The sequence below is a fragment of the Pteropus vampyrus genome, unplaced genomic scaffold (assembly GCF_000151845.1).
Source record: "Pteropus vampyrus isolate Shadow unplaced genomic scaffold, Pvam_2.0 Scaffold85, whole genome shotgun sequence".
Lineage (NCBI taxonomy): Eukaryota > Metazoa > Chordata > Mammalia > Chiroptera > Pteropodidae > Pteropus > Pteropus vampyrus.
This window is the reverse complement of record NW_011888866.1, coordinates 1,162,572-1,184,543: the sequence shown is the minus strand read 5'-3', so window position 1 is coordinate 1,184,543 and position 21,972 is coordinate 1,162,572. Positions and strand designations below refer to the sequence as shown.

Genomic DNA, 21,972 nt, shown 5'->3' with positions numbered 1-21,972 from the left:
GCTCCTTCAGCTAGCAAACTCTGAACCTGGCTGAAAATGAAGCACCATTCTATAAAAGGGAATAGAAAAATCGGGTTTTTGTTTGTTTGTTTGTTTGTTTTTAAGGCTACCAGACTTTTAAAAAGTACTAAAGATATTTTTTATATGAAGATCTCTGACCATATTGGCTACTTAGCAATCTAGCTTAACTTCCCCTTTGGAAAAGCTATGCTTATAACAAGCTTCGTTCAGAAAGCACCACAGCACTAAAACATCTTTCTTCTAAGGCTATATATTCCCTAAATCTAATCCCTTGGAGTCTAGATACAAACAAACAAACAAATCTGAACCACTCTTTTACTGTGGGCACATCTTTAGAACTCAATATGATTTGACTCTTTTAGGTTTTGTTATATATTTCTTGTCTGTTTATAAGGTACTGAGTTAGTTTAAATATGGTTCTTCTGGGAAGATGGAGGGATCAGCTTTACTGATCCTTGATTCATATTTTCCTGTCTAGCCAGACTGGAGAATTTGCAAGTAAACAGTTCATCTAGTAAAAAATTACAGAGAATAAATTCATTTCCTTAAACATATGCTGTGCATATAAAAACAAATAAGTATTATTATGGGATTCAATATTACTAGGAGTAGGATACCCTGGTCTGGTAGAGTTTAATAGTACTTAATGGTTTAATAGTACTTAATGGCCAACGGGACTCTTTCCAACTTCAAAACAGATCTGTTTCCCCTAAACTTCTAGGCCAAGTACCCCTTCTTCATATGCCCACAGAAAACCTACAAATAAAAAGAGTCAATGGGAGAAAAAGGAAACTATTAAGATGGCTGAATCATGGAAGTATATGCCTGTGTAGCATTTACCTAAGGATTGTCGCCAGCTTAGACTTAAAGTTCTGAAAGGGCAGGAAGTGTGCTGCTGCATATACATCCTGGCCAATGCAATATTCTATATTTAGTATGTTGAACAACCACACTGAACAAAACCTGCAACAGTACAATATACTGCACGCCAATATTAGATCTCTGGATTCCAGTAGGGCAGACTTCCTAATCAAAGTCCATCAGAAAATGCAAGGGAAGCTTTACCAGGTAGAAACAGGCAAAACTATTAATGTTTTCATCCCCTTCCTGAGGGATGGTAACACAGAGTTCTTTAGAGGGAACCAAAGCCCTGAAAAGACTCACCATCTTAGAACTGGGAAAGGACAAGTACCAAGGGTAAAATGACAGACAAGATTTAACCCATTGGGGTCTTTCTGAATGGATCTAGCTTTTAGGAATATTTACTTCATCCAAACTCATGATTTAATAACAGTTTCCTAGCTAGGTAAAATCAATGTTCAAAAAATTGTTCTTAAGCATTTGGTATTAAAATAGTTTTAAAAGACAGATCCAATAAAGGTGAGTTTAAATGGAAACTATATTTGGTACCTATGATTGCATCTAGGAACCAAATAGTACTCAATTCAATATACCTACACTCTAGACCAGCAAGAGCCTGCTGTGTTTTTTTACACCTTTCCCCTTGAACAGACAATCCAGCTCTATTCTGGCTGCCAAATGAGGCAGAATAGCTCTCTGTAGAAATAGAAAACAAGTAAGAAGAAAAGTTTGAAATTTATTTTTCATGGAAGGTTAAATAAAAATCTATTATTTTAAACAAACATCTGGTTTTATCTATGCTCCTCACTTGACAGATTAATTCATTTATTCATTCAAACAATTATTTATCAAGTGCCTACTACTCCAGACATTGTTGTATGTGTTAGAGCTACAACAGTAAACAAAACAAAGCTTACATTTGAGAAAGCTAAGGCCCCAAAAGGTTAAATGTCCTATGGCCAAACTCTTAGGGTAAGCTAAAATCAAGTTCTGAGCTTCTCTTCTTTCTCTTCCTACTCTAAGTATGGGACTAAACAGAGCCTGTTAATCCCCATGCTTACTCCTCTACCATACAATCAAAGGGCAGATTTACCTAGAAATAGGAGAGTCTTTGGACAAGTATCATCAATGTCATGTCCTTGCCTTGATTTCCAAATAAATATCTGTCTGTTTTTCTTTTGAGAGCCATCCTCCGCCTGCTAGCCATCTTTAGCTGGAATATGCTGTATTTAAAATTCAAGATGCCTAAATTCAAACTCCAAATAAGCTCCTTCCCCAACTTTCCCATCTCTAATAAGAGTACCATCAGCCTCCTAATTATCCAGGCTTAAAACCTCAGCAACAGCTTTGATTCATCTTTCTCCCTCAACCCCGGCATACATGTGGGCTGCCAATTCTGGTAGATTAATATCCCTGTATCATTTTTCAATTCTATTTCATTTTCAGTCCACCAAAGTCCACCAAAGTCCCCTTTATCTCTCAAGGGAACTCACTGTCTTCTTATTGGTCTATAGGCTAGCTGCCAGACTACTGCTACCTGCTGTGCCAAAATATCTAAGGCAAAGTTTTGATCATATCATCCCTCTGTTCAAAAACCTTTGGTACCTATTCCCTGCTGAAATTAAATACCAATTCTCCAGCCCAGCATTCCAGGAGCTTCATTAAATGGCTCCAACCTATTTTCCTATTCTGGTCTTTATTCACACCATATATTTTAGCAAAATGGAACTAGATAATTTATTGTTGCTCATATTTCCTTTTTGCTTGGAATGCCTCTTTCATTCCCACTTAATTCTTCTAAGAACATTTCAAATACAGCTTCTTTCATGAAACTCTTTGTCATGCTCAGACTAGAGGGAGGAAATGTCTCCTTTCTCTAGTCCCCGATGATAATGATTTGTGACTTGGGAGGCTGATCTGTTTTGCCTTGTGTTATAGTTATCTGGCTACTTAGCTTATCTGCTAGTCGGTTCTTAGAGGACAAGGACTCCTTACTTACCTTTGTGTCCCTACTTTCACACAGTAGGCTCTCAGATAGATTTACAGAGTCAAAGTTCCTAAAAAAATGTTAATGGTCACCAAAGTAAATATCTTTCAATCTCTCTCACAGAGAGAAGTTACTTTCTTCTTTTGCTGATTTCAAAATGAAAAAAAAAAATTAGTCTAAAAGAATCATACTGCTTTCAATCTTTAGTCATAAAAGGGACATATTTAGCTGCAATTTTTCTTAAAAAAAAAGAGCAAAAGAAAACAACCTTAAAGATGGAACAAAAGCAATGAGACTATAGACTAATAAACAGTGTAGAGGTTGAAGAGACACTAGAAATCCATTTACCCACCATGCATAGGGCAGAAAGAATCCTACCCAGCAAGGATTCAGAATCCTGTTGGGAGGGGGGTGTAAAATTTGCATTAATGTGGGGGAATTTCAGTCCTTCAGCAGCCATGGGATACTAAAAATCCTAAAAGGAAAAAAAAAATCAGAGAGATCTTCAAGATTCAACTGTTTAAAGGGAAGCTTACTGCCTTTCAGATGAGATTTCCTAATTATATATACTAATTTAATGACCTTTCACTTAAAAGTACGTTGAAATTCACTGTACTTTACTCAGGTACTAAGTATGACCTCTTATACTCCTCTGGCAATTTAGTTTTCAATCACTACCCCCCCGCCACCATATTTTTAAAAATCCATTCAAAACAGCAGCACTGATTATGAATTCGCTGAAGCAGAAAAGACCAGGGAAACTAAAAAAAACATGTTTGGGCTTTAAAATATTCCAAAAAACATGAGTAGGCAGATATGCTGATTAGATTTTACTGACTACTTAATTTATTTTTCCATATACCATTTTCTATTTAAATGCATTTTTCACTATAAGGTAATATAACTTCATTATAGAATAGTTTGAAAAAATATTACCCACAATCATAATAAAACAACCCAAGATATAGATTTTAAGTTATCTGTGTAAAACTGTCACAATGTCCTTTATGTAGCCAAGTTTCAGAAATGAAATACCCTCTTCCAACATTACGTATGTTAATACTTTGGCATTATCTCCTCCCACTGATTGTCTCATCTTCCCTTCCCTGAGGGGAAATCATGAAGTATTTCTAATTTTGTACTGTGATTTCCTCACTATAAAAACCATAAACACTTTTAGGTTGCTACAATTTTTCCTAAATATTCTTCGAAGTGGCTACATAACATTCCACTGGATAAATGGATTACAATTCATTGTATTACAACCCAGTTTATTCAATAAAGGTTATGAATCCATAACTATACCCTTATAACTGGATACGTGGGGCATTTCTAAAACTTGGCTACATAAAGAACATTGTGGCAGTTTTACACAGATCACTTAAAATCTATATCTTGGGTTATTTTATTATGATTGATTCCAAGAAGTAAGATTATTTTATCAGAGAGGAGTAGCTTTATCTAATTACTTTCTAGAGAACTTATAAGAATTTGCAAAGTCAAGAGAAATGTATGAGAGTGTAGGAGAGAGCAACTGCAGAAAGTGACACTATTCCACTTTCAGATCAGAAGTCAGTGAAATTATAATTCTTAGCCATCTACTTTGATTAAAGCCTGTAACTATGGACCCTATTAGTGTAGTCTGCTAAATCCCATCTTTTTGCCTATCTGCCCTCTCTTTTATCTACTATCTAATATATAAGATTTCCTTCCTTTACATGCTTTCTTACCTGCCAAGCTACACATTTTACCAAGGGTATGTACTTATTGGTGAGTCTTTCTACATTTGTGTACGTCCTGTAAATATGTGTGTATGTGTACTTCTATATACAAAAATGAGATCGGGGTGAGGGAGAACAAGCTCATTTGATAGGTGATAATAATTGTGTGTGCGTGCATGCAAGCACATATGTATGTTTATCTGTTTATTATTCTTTGCTTATTTATCTATTGGATCCTCATTTTGCTCTAAGCAATATGTTATGATATAAAAGTACAAATCATAATATTCACTACTCAATCAGTTACTCTTTTCTTTTAATGTTGTCAGATTTGGTTTTTTGGTATGTGTTTGCCTCTTCTGTCTTTAGGCTGAGAGAAGCCTCTCATCCAGACCACCAGTTTCCCAAACCATAAACATGAAGGACGAATGACATGGCCTTCTCTGAAGTGGCCTAAAGCAAATTTGAGTCTTCATTGCAAGTCCATCTCAGATCTTGGCCAGCTCTAGAGTTAAGCTGAATACAGGGACAGAGGTAGAGTGGAGGTGCCAGTTCATGCCCAGGTGAGCTCTAAGTCCAAATTACCCACCCATTCTAATGAGCAAGGAAAAACCAGCATTGGTAAAAGCTGCACACTGGACTGCAGATGAGACCCAAAGTGAACTAGCCTATACATCCTATACGCCCATAGGTCCCTTCAGCCAACAGACTCTGACAGGTAAAGATCCTCTAGAGTAGATGCTTCATGTAAGGCACCTGGCTACATCTCAGTGCCATTACACAAACCCTGAGGGTTGCTAGAATGCCACGTCACATCAGTGAGAAATGGCAAGCGCTTTTTCTTTAATTTCAATATATACACTTAAGCAGAGAAGCTAAAGAATTTGGGTTTTAACATTAGCCACAAATAAAGGGAAAGTCTGAAACAATGAAAGACCAACACATACCTGATTTCGTAGAGGCTGTTGTGATGGCCGATCCCTGTGTGTGTGGCTTTCTCGAGTTATTGCAGATGCACCAGAATCTACATGAACTGACCCTACTGGAGTAGGCTGGACAAATAAAACAAAAAGTCAAATGCGGAAAACAAGTCTAACCTAATGCCTCTGCAAAGGACAGCATCATTCTAATTCTAATAGGATAGTAATTATTATTTTCAGCCACCAAGGGAAGTTTCAAGTCTTCCTGTCTTCTCAGTTTGCTTATCTCCAAAAGGGAGGCAGCTTTGTCTTCAATAGTTTACCTTTGAAAATTAAAAAAAAAAAAAAAAAAAAATCCTACGGTGATGTCTGTTAGCACGCTCTCAGGCCCTGTGGCCCCCTGGCTAGAAGAGCAAATTCAAAAGCTTCCTGTGGTGCTGGGCTCCACCCCTACTGAAGTCAAGCACCTTAACTGTCTATTTAGCACAAGCTTCTGGATCATACAAATGAAACTTTTTAAAAACTGGCTTGAATTCTGGTATCTTAGGACATACTGGTCATAATCTTAAAAACACATAAAGGGAGTTACTCCTGCTTCCTAATTCTAGTAAGAGAAACCTAAGGCATCACCTGAAAAGGTTGGTAAGTGTAGTCTACAGTCAAAGGTATGTCCTTCTCCATTGCTTTAAGCAGAAAGTCTGACGAGTGAAGGGGTGAGGCAGTGCTGGTCTGAGGTGAAGAGGAGCAAAGAGGATACTCACAATAGGCCTCCCGACCCAATCGTAGGCGTAGTCAAAGGTATAGCCTTTCCTTTCAAAGAGGTCTGTGAAGAGGGTCCGTAAATACTCATAGTCAGGTTTTTCAAAGAAGTCTAACCGCCTGACATATCGCAGGTAAGTTGCCATCTCCTCTGTGAGGAAAGAGGTCAAAGGCCATGCTCATTAGCTGAATGCTTCCCACTGGGAGAAACTTGGGGCCAAGCAAGGAATACTGCACAGACTATTTGACACTGGTGTCTTCTTTATGGACCAAATAAAAGTGACAAAACCTGTCTTGATCTAAATAACAATAAAGGGAAATGTAAGTTTTCTGGAGAGCACCTTATCTAAAGGTATCAAGTCATGGCCTTCACCTACTTCAAAGCTTTAGTAGCACTGGCTGGGGTGTCCTTTTTGTACCCTACCTGGAAAGTTTTCACAGAGAGCTTCAATGGGAGTATTCCTTTTGGTGTCACCAATTTTTTGATATCTCTCTTTTAATGTATCAGCCTGTAGAGAGTAAAGAGAGAGAGTTATTTGGAAAGAGGAGCTAAATATGGGAGGTCCTGTATGTTTGGGGACACAATGAGTGTTTCAATAAAACTGGGAGGATTTGTTAAACAATCTCAATTGTTTTTCTCTCTAACACTAACAAATAAGAAATGTAGTAGAGATGATGTGTTTAGATATGTACAATACATCTGCTCTGCTCTAGAAAACTTTTCTTGCAAACATATTTGGTAGTCTAAGATAAATGCCATCAAATGTAATGAGACAAATGGCTAGGATAAGAAAATAAAAATATCATGTAGCAATATTTTCAAAATTGTAGCAGCTTAGTAATCTCCCACGGCCACGGGGGTTCAAAAAGAGATTTAGCTTTCCCCTTTTTAGAAAACTCCATAAGATTAAAAATATTGCTAACCCAAGTGGGGACAGATAGATGGCTCCACAACATATTTATTGTGAAGTTGAATAGAAAAAAGAACAATTAAAAAAAAAAAAAAGTGCCCTTCCACAATGTGGTTCCAGAGAGAAAAATGTTATCTAAATGTTATCTATGATATAGGCATGACTAACAGACAGGTTTGATATACGTCAGTGGCTTGAAGCAGCCAAATCCGGTTTGCTCATGACTGTAAAAAGAGGGCTTCTGAAGCTTGGACCAACAATGTGGTCTTAAGGGATTCCCTTGAGGCTCTACCTAGCCTGCTGCACCCAGTTTTAAGCAACAATGTTCTAAAGTGAGTTGGAGAAATTTTAGATCTACAACTATCACTAATACAATTCATGGACCGTAAAAAAGTTTCAAGCGATTAATAATATATACGTGAATACACTGGCTATATAATGAGCAAAGAGAATGTGAAACTATTTGACAACTGTCAATATCAACGACAAGATATATATGACTAGGAGAAGATCGTGGAGATGTTAAGAGAGAAATTTAAAGGGAAAGAAATAAAATCTTCCCAAAGGGAAGGGACAGAAGCCTTACTTTTCAGGACAATGTCCTAGAGAGAACAGCAAAGATAATCATTCTATTCCACCCATCTGGAGAGGCTGGGTAGTATAGGAGTACCCAAAACTATGAATTAAGTTTCTTTCCACACTAACATGTTAAAATAAATTACAGCTCAAAAATATGTCTCACATTTAACTATCTAATGCGACTTAGAATGAGTTAGAAGCTTACCATTTCCTAGTCTATCAGTCAAAGGCACAGAGAAAACTACAATGGTTATAATTATAATTAATAGTTGACTTTGACATGAATGTACTATACTAATACCTACCTAAGGAAGTCTATTTAACCTACATGTTTCACAAGGAATGGCTATTGTCTGCATAGGCATTTATTCAATAAAATACTTGAATAGCAATGTTAAGCCTGGATTTTCATTTTAATCCAGGTGGGCACTTAGCCTCAACAGGATGAACAAATATTTTCTGCTTCACCTTAGGGGCACACCCAGCCCTGCTGGTCTTGCTGGTAAAATGTGTAGCAGCTGCTGACATCAATTTGTTCCAGAAATTCCCCAACACACTGGGAACACTCATCCTGCTACATAATGGTAGTGGAGGAGGAATACTGACAGAGAGAAAAGCACTACTGCCAAGGCTGGGAGGGAACCAGGGGGGAGATCACGGAAAATCCAAAAACAAGGAAGAAGGATTCAGAAAGGGAAGAAGACAAACGCAGCAAAACAGAGCTTCCAAAGCCCAGATGAGCATTTACAATATAAACTAATCTAAGTCGTTCTTGCTTCTCATCTCTGTAACCAATCTTCCACTTCGTGCTTCTTGCAGACATCAAGTCAGCAACCCCTTCAGTAACAACTGAGAATTCAAAGAAAGCCCTCCGCTGAGCACTTTCAAGGATACCTTGAGTCCTTGCCAGGGCAGGCTGCCTCGAAGGAAATACATGAACATATGGCCTAGGGCTTCCAAATCATCCCGCCGGCTTTGCTCTAAAAGGGAAGACAGATCACACATTACATTTGAAGTTATTAAAGCAGAAAGAAGCTCAAAACCAAGCTGTCCTTTCAAAAACCCTTCTGCTCTGGAAAGGTGTTGCTTACTAATTCTTTGTATATCTAAACCAGGGATAGTACTTTAGATCAAACCAAAAAAACCAATGGGTACCTCCTTTGCCTTGATCTAACACTGGCAAGTAAATACCAAGTAAAAAGAGTAAACCCTAAACTAAAACCAAGTTCAAATCAGGAAATGGTGATTAACCACCCCTCGCTCAATGCTGTCACCTTTTTGAAAGTAAGATCATTTAAATGAAACATTATTTCCTACATATGGGTGACAATTACATCAGGGAAAGCGAGCAGCAGATTAAGCAGCTGAAGCTGTTCAAACAATCCACTCTGGCTAGGACTGCGAAGGCACGAGCTGCAGAATGCCTAGTATACATGGCTGGTGTTTTTCATTAGTCATAAAAAATGAATAAAAACTAATATCAAAACTTAATTTGATATAAGCAAACATCAATGATAATCTCTCGGCTCCATTCCATGTGTACCATGTTCCATAGCCACCTTAAGAAAGATTTGAAATTTATTACTAAGGTGCCCTTTATGGGCACATAAAACAGGATCCCTGTATTCTGGGAGCTTATCATATAAAACAAGTTGCTGGGTTTCTCTTTCAACTGGAAAGATGAAAAAAAAAATCCTATACTTCCTTTGGTTGTCAGACTGTATATAAATAGTACATGCCTCCATTTCTGATTTGCCGATTACGGTTCAACTCAGGCATTTTATGTATTTATTTTTCAGAATCAAGTTTAGGGCTTTATCAAAAGAAATGACAGAAGCAAGACTAAGGGGCTACCTTAAACTCAGCTGTGCTTTCATTGTGCAGAAAATAAAACTTAAGAGTCAGGGTGGCAGGGAAAGCTACTCAACTGAACTCAAAATACAAAAGCACAACGTGTTTAACTGCTGCCACCAATTTTGGGTAATTTGCATGAAAAAGAGTGAATAGTACTTTACAGGATAAATGAACAAAGAAGACAACCTTCTAAATTGCAGTTTGAAGATTTTTGCAAAGGTGGTCACTAGAGGAAAGCGGAGGCACCCTGACAAGATATATAAGTAATATAAAATTGAGTTGATGCAAGTCAACTGAAATACTCTTAAAAAGGATAAAATAAAACAGCAAGATCAGAAGCTTCTGTCTACATGGCTTGCCTGAAGGTGGTTGCAATAAATTTTATACGTGATTGAAAACAAAGTCATTAGACAAATACAGTTTAACAGAGTTTAAAGATACACAAAAAAAGAAAGAACAAGTAGGGTGAATTGAGGTCTCCCACAAAGCAGGGCAGATAGAGAAACCGCACCCTGCAGTTTTTCACACTACATCACACCTACTCATCACCTCTCCATTTTTATATCCACCTCCTGTAACAAGAGGCCCCTTGGTAACAAAAAATTCACCGGACAAATGGTTGCATTTTGGCTAGTTGAGCACTAGAGGGCGAAACTCTCCACATTTTCAATATTCATCGGCTCTGCAAAAAAAGGCAACTTCTCTTCAGAGCAAAAAGCCATTTCAAAAGATTTTTTAAAAATAAAAAACCAAAAAAATAACAAACACATTTAAGCCCACTGGAATAAGTAACAAAATAACTTTCAAATACTGAGAACCATGAAAAATAGCTGTGGAATATGGGATAACAGGAAAAACAATGGTTCTGGAGTCAGGTCATCTAGATCTTGACCCATCCTTTCCATTAATTTAATCCATGTGGACTTAAACATGGCCAAGTCACCTACTTAGAGCCTAAGTTTCTTCATCTGAAAATAAAGTGGTTGATTTAGGTAATGTGAAAAGTCATTTTCCAGTTCTCAAATAACTTATAATAATTTAAGCTATTAGGGCCTTTCAAGAAAAAAAAAAAAAGTAAAAACAAGAGCCATGCTTTATTTCCAAATTTCTTTGAACATTCCACATTTGTTCGAATCAATATTTCTACATGTTCTTGTTTATTCATGCAAGACATTGTCACTTTCAAAGAAGGTTTCAATACCAATGAGACCAGTAGGACACAAAATTCTTTCACACCATAAAGGCTTGCCTTCAACCAACCGAAAAGATGTGCTTGGTTTACATGCATCACATCCCTGATTTTAAGTCAGATATATTTTGTTGTAGGAAAGGGGCTAGGTGACCCTGTGTTCTCACCCTAATTTCAGCCATTAAAGAATACTTAATGGGATGTGATAATGTCAGGTTTAGGAGACATCTTCCCTTGTTCTCTTCCCTCGCAAAATTAATAGGTAATGCTCTCCAAGTCATCTGAAGATTCACTTCCCTCGTTCTCCATTACAACATAAAGGATGCTACACATTTAAAACCCAATAGAATTAAGAGTTCCTATGGAAACTTCTCTGGTTTGAGACTCTAACCAGAGTTTAAAGGACATCTGACAACCATCTTTATGTATTCTCTGTAACACTGAGAGAACAAAATATGGTGACAAGTTGGATCTGACCCGAAAACTTTTAACTAGGAAGTCCAAGTTTGGAGATAAACTCAAAGTTCTGGCAGAAATGGCTACACCAAGAAATGAAGGGACCCAGTCCGACAACAGTAGATGCTTAAAACAGTCTGTTGAATAAATGATAATTACCATTATAGAATCTTTACTAGTATCAGGCACTATGCTAAACACTTATACGCATTATCTCACAGAACTCTATGATATGAAGTACTCTTATTATACCTACTTCATAGATAACTGAGGCTGAGGGAAGAAGGTTACTGGACCAAAATCACATCGCTTTAAGTGAAAATGCCAGGATTTGCATCCCTTTTTCTTGACCATCACACTGTACCTATACAGGCATAACGCAGGTACCCATCCTTTGTCTTTGTTTTTCTTGACAATAATAATAAAATTAGAATACAAATTGCTGAGCCCAGAAAGCAGGCACTGGAACAACAATTTCTAGGGCCTGTCAGTTAAACCAAGCAATTATGACTTTTTGCAACACAGTCTATCTCCTTGTAAAAAGGAAGAAGGGACTACTGAGCACTATCCAAGAGACCTGTGTTACATATATCACCTATTTAATCCTCAGAATACCCTTATGAAATATTACTTTCATTTTACAGATAAGTTTCAGGAAGATTAAGTAACTTGTCCAAAGTAACACTGATAATAAGTAGCAGAAGACCTTCTAGTCTAATTTTAAAGTATTACACTTGGTTAAGTGAGGATTTCCATGTGGTTATGGACAAAATTCTGACAGCATTCATGATTTCAACTCAAGTTGTATCACACTACTTTGTCATGTCATTTTTATTCTTCACTAATACTAGAGTCATTATCTGAATAGTTGTGCAGTTTACTCAATGAGGCAACTTCGTAGCTACTAGTCTTTAAAATACTTACTAGTGTATGACAGTTGTTAATGTTCAAACAACTGATACAATTAGCTATGTCTAGGATTATGGAACCTGATAATATTCTGTTTACATGGCTATTCTCTAGGATGATAATTTTCAAATATATTTTTTCAATCACCTTGGAAACTTTTCTCCAAATAGAATCTTCCATGAAAGACCAATATATAAAACAGAAACACAGGGAAGCTTTTCTGGAGAAGCTGGCAAAGGGCCCAGGGCCCTGCCTACTTGACTTTCCACTGTTCTTAAGGCTTCTCCTGCAACAGTCTCCTTGGGACTAGTTCCTCTAACAAGGCCTTCTGCCTTTATTAGAGCTTCTTGCAATACTTGTGCAAACCATCTATCCTGAATAAAATGTAAGACATGAAAAGGCAAATATATTTTCACTGAGTAAGATATAGGTTCTTCCTTAAAGAATTATTCATGGAATTATGCACAGTGAACAGCAGCCTGGTTCATATTTTAGTGAGGTGCTCTTCCTCAAAGCAGATACCAGCCTGATGTCACATATGAGGTCATTCATACCAAACTCATCACTAAACTTAATAAAATGCTATGACTTTAATAATTCAAGTACGCACACTGCTAAGAAACTAAGCTTTGGAAACACAGTACAGTTGACCTTCGAACAACATGGGAGTTAGGAGGGTCTGCGGCCTGCGCTGCACAGTCGAAAATCTGCATATAACTGACTCCCCAAAACTTAACTACTAATAGCATACTGTTGACTGGAAGCCTTACTGGTAACATAAAGTCAATTAACACGTATTTTGTATGTTATAAATATTAGATATTGTATTCTTACAATAAAGCAAACAGAGGAAAAGAAAATGTTAAGAAAACCATAAAGAAGATATATTTACAATGTTCGTTGAAAAAAATCCACATATAAGTGGATTTGCACAGTTCAACCCTGTATTATTCAAGAGTCAACTGCATAAAGAATTAAAATCCTCAAGTTGTCAATCGAATATTCAGGAAAGTCACTAACTTACCATACTGTTTTCAAGTATAAAAATTACTTACCTGTGAAGCAATAAAGATCGCAAGTTGTAATGCACAATGGGGACAAAAGTGTTATTAGAATAAAAAGTTGTTTTAACAACCTGTCCTTTTGAGGAGCAGAAAATAAACACACCTTTGCCAAGATGCGTGTTGATAGACATATATCTTGCAGTTCCAGTTAAACTTTTGTGCTCCCTATATGGTATGTGTTTTTTGGTTTCAGGGTCAATGTATTCCTTGGCCAGTCCAAAATCTATAATGTGTATAACATGCTCTTTTTTATTGCCTTGGCGGCCAATCAGGAAGTTCTCTGGCTTGACATCTCGGTAAATGAGATTCTTTGAGTGTACATATTCCATTCGAGAAAGCTAAAAGAGAAAAAACAATGATGGAAATACTCCAAAGAAATTTATTTAAAAAACACATTACATTTTCTTTTATCAACCCAAGGTTTTAATTACCGAAATGAAAATAAAACTCATTTCTTCTTCACCACTCAGAGTCACTTTATTCCTGTAAACCAGAAAATATTTTCTGATACAAATATATACATAACAAATATCAAGATAAAAGAGCGGGATAGTACAATTGAAATAATATACAGTTTTACTTTATAATGTTACAATTTGCAGATGATGAATAGAATTGTTTTTATGCTTCTTCAGAAAGCAAGAATTTGAAAGGCAGGAAGGATTCCCAGACAGGATATCAGAATATGCTGGTGGTCTTTGAAGACAGGTGCCACTGTTACGTTCAACTCCTGCCCACATGTTCCCTTCCTCAGTTGACTAGGACTCCCCAACCCAGCTCTCTTTGTTGCTGAAATAAGGAAAGTGAGGCCCAGAGAAGTTAATATTGGACGGATATCACAGAGTTAATTAGCAGCAGAGGGAGAAGTGTAGTTTATATGTGAATGTAAAAATATCCCAAACTAGTAATTATAAACTTATTTCAAATTTCATTAAGTTCATTTCTATCTACAAAGCTTTTCTACTTACTTAGTATAGAAAGGGAAGCTCAGACATTTGAATTTTGGATACGAAAGTCAATTTTCCAACATTTCCAAGTTTTGGCTGTAAAGTGGGTTAGAATATCACTGTCTCAGACCAATAAAGGTTCATTCGCATCCTTCCCGAGAGGCTGACAAACTTCTTAAAGGAACTATCTTAACTGCTCCTTAAACTCCTAATGGTGTACAATTTGGTAGGAGCTAAGAGAGCTGCCTCTTCAGCCGTGTCAATCTGTGAGAACTGGAAGTCATAGAACTAAGGCAGGTTCTTGGTCATACAATTTCAGAATCTTCAATCTTTTCTTGGATGCAAAAGTAAGGGGAGAGGGAGGACGTATGTTTAAAACCTATAAATAAAACATCTGAGAAATTACTTCACCTAATCATCCTCTTTCTCCCTAATCTAAATTACATGCTTCCACTTCGGTTAAGGGAAAAGTACTGTTCCAAGGTACAAAGTCTTAAAACAGAGCAAAGGGCAGATGCAGTGACTTCTTTGGATTAGCCTTTTTTGTCCCAGCCAGCTTCCTAGAACACCTCAAGTCTAGGAATGTGCATTCACTAGGTATCACTACAGCTGGTAAATCACCAAAAGGGACACAAGGATGTGGCTATGGAACCCGCCTATTCTTTTGCAGAACAGCAATGCCAACTTACCAACTGGATAGCTATCATTAACACAGTCTTCAAAGTAAATGTTCTGTCACAGAGGTCAAACAAGTCCTCCAAGCTAGGGCCGAGGAGCTCCAGCACCATGGCATTGTATTTCCCACATGGTCCAAAGTAATAAACCTGTGGGAGACCTTCACCTGAAAGCAGAGGGGGATGGGTGCAGAATGGGGGACAGAAAACCAAAATATGAGAAAGCTGCATCAGCACTGAGTAGATATAAAGTACGACTTATGAAATTTCCATTTTTCTTTCACAGTCCTTACTGGAGAACTTAAATTGAGCACAATAGCTTCAAAGGGAACTAATAATGGGTGGGAAAGGCTAAATCATTTTACAATAAGTTCAAATAAGCAGTTATTTAATATCAGAGTGCCAAAGGCATTTCCACTGCTATATAACACATTACCGGATCAGAGTGTTATCTATTCTCCCCTAAGGGTGCCCAAAAGTACACTATCATAAAAGGTTCAAAGGATGGCTCTCTGAGCTCAAAAGGCCAGGCTAACGGACTCTGTTGCATTAGTTGGCTTCACTTGCACTTCCTATGCTCACTGCCAAAGTCACATATGGAGCTGTTTGCAACTGTGGCCCCAAGGACAACTCAGACTGAAGGGGTGAGGTCACAGAGGGTGCAGCCTGGCCCTCTTCTCACAGGGAGTCTCAGTAGTTTCCTGTTTTCTATTAGTTGGAGCAAAGTCGACAGGGTTTGGTTACTGATAAGTAATTATGAAAGGAATAGGAAAAAAAATACAAGTCTGGGTTTTCCCCAGATTTGAAATTCATGGCTGTAAGAAGCCAAAATCTGGACTTTCTCATCTAAGTGGCAACTTGTGAATGAACTTCCTTCTTAATGTGTACAGTAAATATGAGGCTCTCAGTAAATATGTTAGATAGCACAGTATCATGTGAACAGTGGATACGAATGAGACCTGAGAACATTTAAAAATTTGGTCTCATAGAGCAGAAACACTTCCATCTTATACATTAATGTATATCATGGTTTATATTTGTATATGTGGCAGATTACTGCCTACAAGTGTTTTAGACAATAAAATTCTCTCCATCTTCTTATCTCTTTTTATTTGTAAAGATAGGATACAGGCAGAGGAATTATATCTGCTACGATCTGAATGTTTGTGCTCCCCACCCCCCCGCCCCCGCCCACCAAATTCACGTTGAAATCTAATGCTCATTGTGATGGTTTTAAGAGGTAAGGCCTTTGGGAGGAAATTATGTCATGAGGACAGAACCCTCATGAATAAGATTAGTGGCCTTATAAAAGAACTCCCAATCCCCACCGAGAGCTTCCGCCACGTGAGGACATAGCAGGAAGTTGGCAGTCTGCAAACAAGAGGGCCTTCACCAGAACCTAACCATGCTAGCACCCTGATCTTGAACATTCAGCCTCTGGAACCATGAGAAATAAATTTCTGTGTTTATAAGCCATCCAGTCTATGGTATTTTGTTATAGCAGCCCAAATGAACAATATCTAATACTTAAAGCTTTAACCCAAGATGCCCATCATTCTCTCCAGGATAGGTCTTTTATATCTGGAGTTGGTACGATTCACTGCTATGATAAGTATTTAACTGTTTCATATGCTTTATTAGTTTATCTTGTTCCATCTAAATACTAAACAACTCGAGTATTTAATAAGTTCATTCATAAATCATATCATCCAACACAGTATATTCTGCTCTTGTTAGCTCCATAAATATCCACTGAATTGTCCTTGTGGTTGTTTTGATTCTACCTCCAAAAGTAAACAGGATTTAATTTTTAATGTCTTTTTTTCCCATTGTTTTGAAGAACTCATTCTTCAAATTATTTAAAATATACAAAACCTAACAGCTGTTTCCAATGAGTCCTGTTGAGAAATCCAAAGGAGAACACTACTGTGAAGATTTATTGTTTTTATTAATGAGACACATGGTAAATTGTAGTTTGGGGATCTTTTAAATGTATATCCTATATAATAGTTTTTGGTGTCACTAAAATTTGGTTTTTCTAATGTAAGTATTATATTCTTGAAAACAGGTTATGGCAGATCTGTTGTTTGCCTACCCAACATCCACTCTTCTTTCTTAGTAATATAACTTCTACTTATAGTGAATAGCAACCTGCCCAGTTGTAACTTTCCACCCTTCCTTGATAATAGGAATGACCAGTGAGATGGAAGCAAAAACTGTTGGTTGGTGTGGTACTAGAAAAGTTCTTTCAAGAGAGATGATTCGAGTTAGAGCTATGCCTCTTTGATGATGGCTGAAGCTCCACAGCCATCTAGAACAATCAGACACCTTGAGGATGTAAGAGATAGTGCCAAGAATGAATGGAACGAGAGAGAGAGAGAGAGAGAGAGAGAGAGAGAGAGAGAGAGAGAGAGAGAGAGAGAGAGAACCTGAGTCCCTGATGGCCGTGAGGTATCCATATCAATGCTGGGCTTCCCTTTCCCCTAGACTTTTTTAATCCAAAAGAAAAATCAATCTCTACACCTCGACTGAACTATTGTTTGGATTTTTTTTTACAGCCAATTCTGATCCTAATGAACAAACATATTATTCCTTTAGTTGGTTAAATTGCAAATGTGGGCACAAAATCCTCTCTCTGAAGTACAAGCTAAAAGTCAGGTCTGCTTAGAAATATAATACTGGCATAATTTCCTAGATTTGCTGCCAATACTTAAGGATCAGTTTAAATGAGACAAATGATCATCTTGTTCTTGAAAATCTTTAGTACCAAATCTAGGCATCTTGTCAGAAATTTCCTTGTTTACAAAGAAGCCACAAAAACATTCCGGGTGATGTCTATAATTTCCAACTATGAGTTACGTCACTCATAACTCTTGCCTTTTAATTTCAAAGATGTGAGAAGTTCCTGCTGGCTATATTATTACTCCTTTTATTAAATACCCTGAGACCTTACAATACCCTGGCATGCTCTGGGATGCTCAAGACAACTTTTAGATTACTGCATGACTTTGAAGATTTTCTCAAAGATGAACTAGGTCTAAGACGTTAGTGTAGAAAGAGCTCAAGTCAGAGTCTTGGATCTACTATTTGGTTCTGCTACCAACTCTGTAAAGAGGAGGGGTTTAGAATACTTTCCTTTTAACTCTAAAATTCTAACTATAGCTAGGATCTCCTTCTAGCTACCTTCTAAGTTCCTCTTTGTAAAGCCATAGTACCAGTGTGGATGAAACTTGCCACCATGTTATACAGAATATGTGTGGTACAGATTCAAATGTAAGCTGAGAGTGGTACTCACTTGGAAGTTGAGTCTATTAGAAACATCTCTAAAACTTTAAAATACAGATGCAGTGACTTCACTTCAAACCTACTAAACCAGAATTTCTAGTAGTGAACAAAAGCACAACTCCACAGGTGATTCTGAAGTGTAACCTCTGCTGGAAAACTCTGTATCTTGAGGGTAAAAATAAAGGGCATTGCTTTGTTTCATGACGAATATAGTATAAGGACTCAGAAAACACTGACAGACCAGTCTCTTTCGCAAGTTCTTTCACATCAGAACAATTAGACTCCATTCTCTTTTTGAAGGGAATCAGATTAAGGCTATTTAAAAGGCTTGTTTAGAGTTTCTCAGATATTACAGAAAATGTGCTGCTAAGTACAAACGTCTCTGGGAGATGTAGATATAATTTATTGGAACTACTTGTACAGAAAGATGCCCACACAAGTTCCATTCTGTGCCTAGTTTCTTGCATGACCGCCCATAAAGTGATCAGTGTTGGTGGTAAAAGACATAGACATGGGCCCAGTAAGAAAGTCTGTCTCTTTGGTCAGGGGTTACTGCACAATAATTAGTTATAACCTGGGCTGCATTTAAATGGGAAATCCTGCATTTTATATTTTACTCTTCCTCTGCAAAGCCATCTCTAATCCACTGCTTAAGAAAATTTTAATTAATCAACATTATGTTGTGAAAACCCTTAATAAGACTGGGTATGAGGGCAAACCCTTAAATGCAAAACAAGCTACGCATGTGCTAAACAAGGTACTTCCTGCAAGTAATTATGAAGTAATGGAAATTAAGTGGGAGAGACAGGCAAGATAGATATGCACTGAATTCTTTGATCTATGGTATTTCAGAAACTAAGGTAATTTTATAAATCTCTCATCTGCTCTGGAAAAAAAGCACTAGTAAGGTCTCCCTCCTAAATTGGTCAGCTACATAAAGGCCTGGAAATTAAAGAAGTGAATCTTGAATTTTCTTCTTCTGAAGGATTTCTAATACATTTCAGTTAGCCACAGGTTAAATCTCTTATGAACCAAAACTGCAAGGTTATATATACACTGCAAATGTTATCTTGTATATTTTTATAGGGTACTATTAAACAGCTCTTCCATCCATCAATATCATATTCTTATAAACCCTACTGGACATATGGTTCACACATATATCAAGTTGCATAGAACAGAAAGTAAGGTGTACCAACATGACGGCTAATTTTCAGTCTGCCATAAATTTAACGTGGGTTAAACACACCAAATCAGGATAATGGCTTCTTTATTATCCAAGCTGTTACCTAAAAATATTCCATAATGCATTATGAACAGTAACTACAGTAAGAGATATTTTTAAATGCACATCAGGTTGAGAACTGAAATAGAACCACCTTGAGGCTTTTGGTAATTTGATCACATTATTGCCTAATAATTAGCTTTTCATCTTTTTGAAAAACTAAATTACCTAGCTGTGAAGCAATTTCAAAGTCTCATATCTACATTAATACCTGGATAGGGAAAAAATAACATCTATGTTAATATTCTATGAAAAAATAAGCATATCTTGGTGACGACTGTCTTCTAAAGTCAGGGCCGGAGAAAACCTTTAAGGGATTAATGACCTCAGCAATTCCCTTCTTATATTTTGTTTACATAGTTTTTTTAATTTTTAAAGAAAATAGGACAGTTTTTCTCCAAAATTAAACTGTTCTTGATTCCATCAATGGTAGTGACTTCTAACACACCTACTGAATATTCTTTAGTGTCTGAGAGAATCAGGGAATTATTGATACGTGGGAAATTATCATCAATAATATTAAACAAACCCACTTAACAAGAAAGCAGAAAGAATAGGCAGATAAACAGGATGATATTCCATAAGAAGAACTAAAAGGGGAAAATGAAAGCATAGCCTTTAAACCTCAGGAAATAACGCTATAAAAACAATGCATCATTATAAAGATGTAAGAAAATACATGTTTCTCTTTTAAGAACAGAATCCCTCTCATTTTTCTGACTTTGAAAAATGCCTCTTTACAATATGAACAAGTTCAACATATGAATCTACTCAAAATGCTAGTTCGATAACAAAAAGGTCTAGACCCAGAATTAAGGAATCAGGATTACTTTGTCCTATAATTAAAAATGTTTTACAATCATCTTGTTCACAGGCCTCTTGGAAACTGGAATATCACTAGACATATGCTGCTAACATGAGCTCAATTTGTATGGTGGGAGAAGAGAAGGTGAGGAAAGGCAGGAGCAGTGAGACACAGAGACCGAGCTTTTACAGTTTCTCTATCTCACACACACACACACACACACACACACACACACACACACACACACACACACACACACACACACACACAGTTACCAAGGTCTTGAGCCTTAAAGCAGGTTCAAAGTTTTATTTATCCAAAGGAGTCAGGAAAGAAAGTCCAAGGTAGGAGGACAGATTACTTCTGTAGTAGATAGCATCTAAGATAAAAACCATTTAAAAAGTATGTTATGTATTGGAGGTGGGCTGGAGTGGGAGATCTTTCTCTTTTCTAAACACTAACTCAGCTCAGAACTGGTAAATTTAAGGGATAAAATCCCAGTCTCTGAAAGCTTTCCACTTTCCTTAGTAGTGCAGTTCCTGTGCTTAAGTTATAAAGACAGAATTTCAAAAGCTAGGAAGAGATGCCCAGTTCTTCTTAACACACACCTAAACAAAACTAAAAAGTCAAGAAAGTTCTAGCAAGCATTTCGAAGGAATGAGAAGGAAAAAAAAGAAGTCAAAGTACAGTGAACCCTTTCCTGACAATCTTGCCGCACTCCCATTACACTTTCTTTGTCCAAGTGTCTATCTTCCCTACCACTGGAAGGCTATTTGAAAGAGCGACTGCTATGTGTTAAATTAAGTTTGTATATCAGTGCCTAGAACTAGTCCAAGCATATGGTAGAGTAAGTACAAAGGAAGAAAGGAAGGAAGGAAGGAAGGAAGGAAGGAAGGGAGGGAGGGAGGGAGGGAGGGAGGGAAGGAAGGAACGAAGGAAGGAAGGAAGGAGACAGCTAGCTCACTGAAATGCTGCTTGAGTCTTCTATTTTGAATGACAATGTTTGCCTCAAAATGCTAAAATATACACACAAACAGAGCAAAACAAATTAATCAGATTTTAAAAGTACAGGGGATACGAACATAATTGATACTTCTGAGTAGTTCTTGTTAGAATTCCATGGGAATGATAAAAAATTCTGTTGGGCAAGTCACCAGTATGAAGATTCCAAGTAATTCAGAGTTGTAGTTTTACATTTTTTTCTATGTATTTTCTTCCACGAGAGTTGTATATGATATTTGCAGTTTTATCTCGCTGTTCCTATATGTAGGTGAACTATGTATAATTATTCATTTTAGTTAAAAGCAGTGAGTACTACACACAGACAAATGTAAATATCTTCCCTTGTCTCAAAAAACCATCTGCCATTCAAATAGGTTAAATGACCAACAAAATTAGTCATTTTAGTTGACTAATGTGCAAAGGAAGCCTGATGACATCTTTCATTTTCTTCACTCCATTTATAGAAAGATTCTTTAGTTTGGCCCCAGTTAACTTGGAATTATATGGTCTTTTCCCATTCTTTTTTATTAAAATGTAGCTAATATGCAGTATTATATTAGTTTCAGGTGTATATCATAGTTATTTGACATTTCTATACCCAAGGAAGTGATCACCATTTTAAGTGCAGCATCCATCTGACACCATACAACACAATCACAATATTATTGCCTATATTTCCTATGCTGTACATTACATCCTCATTACTTATTTTATACCTGGAAGTTTGAACCTCTTATTCCCCT

General features: G+C 37.0%; 1 protein-coding gene across 6 annotated transcripts in view; it reads right to left on the bottom strand.

Annotated features, from left to right (window-relative positions):
- The window catches only part of CSNK1G1 (casein kinase 1 gamma 1), a 153,678-nt gene that overhangs the window by 26,716 nt on the left and 104,990 nt on the right, over window positions 1–21,972 (bottom strand). For all 6 annotated transcript variants that reach the window (XR_896046.2, XR_002781138.1, XM_011363345.2 and 3 more), the window contains 6 exons: window positions 14,868–15,019; window positions 13,335–13,569; window positions 8,654–8,739; window positions 6,694–6,778; window positions 6,272–6,420; window positions 5,538–5,642 (listed from right to left, as the gene is read on the bottom strand). Coding sequence is in view for 4 of the 6 variants with exons in the window: in XM_011363345.2 (XP_011361647.1) it covers window positions 5,538–5,642; window positions 6,272–6,420; window positions 6,694–6,778; window positions 8,654–8,739; window positions 13,335–13,569; window positions 14,868–15,019 (812 nt within the window). In the remaining 2 variants the exon portion in view is untranslated. The remainder of the gene's footprint in view (window positions 1–5,537; window positions 5,643–6,271; window positions 6,421–6,693; window positions 6,779–8,653; window positions 8,740–13,334; window positions 13,570–14,867; window positions 15,020–21,972) is intronic.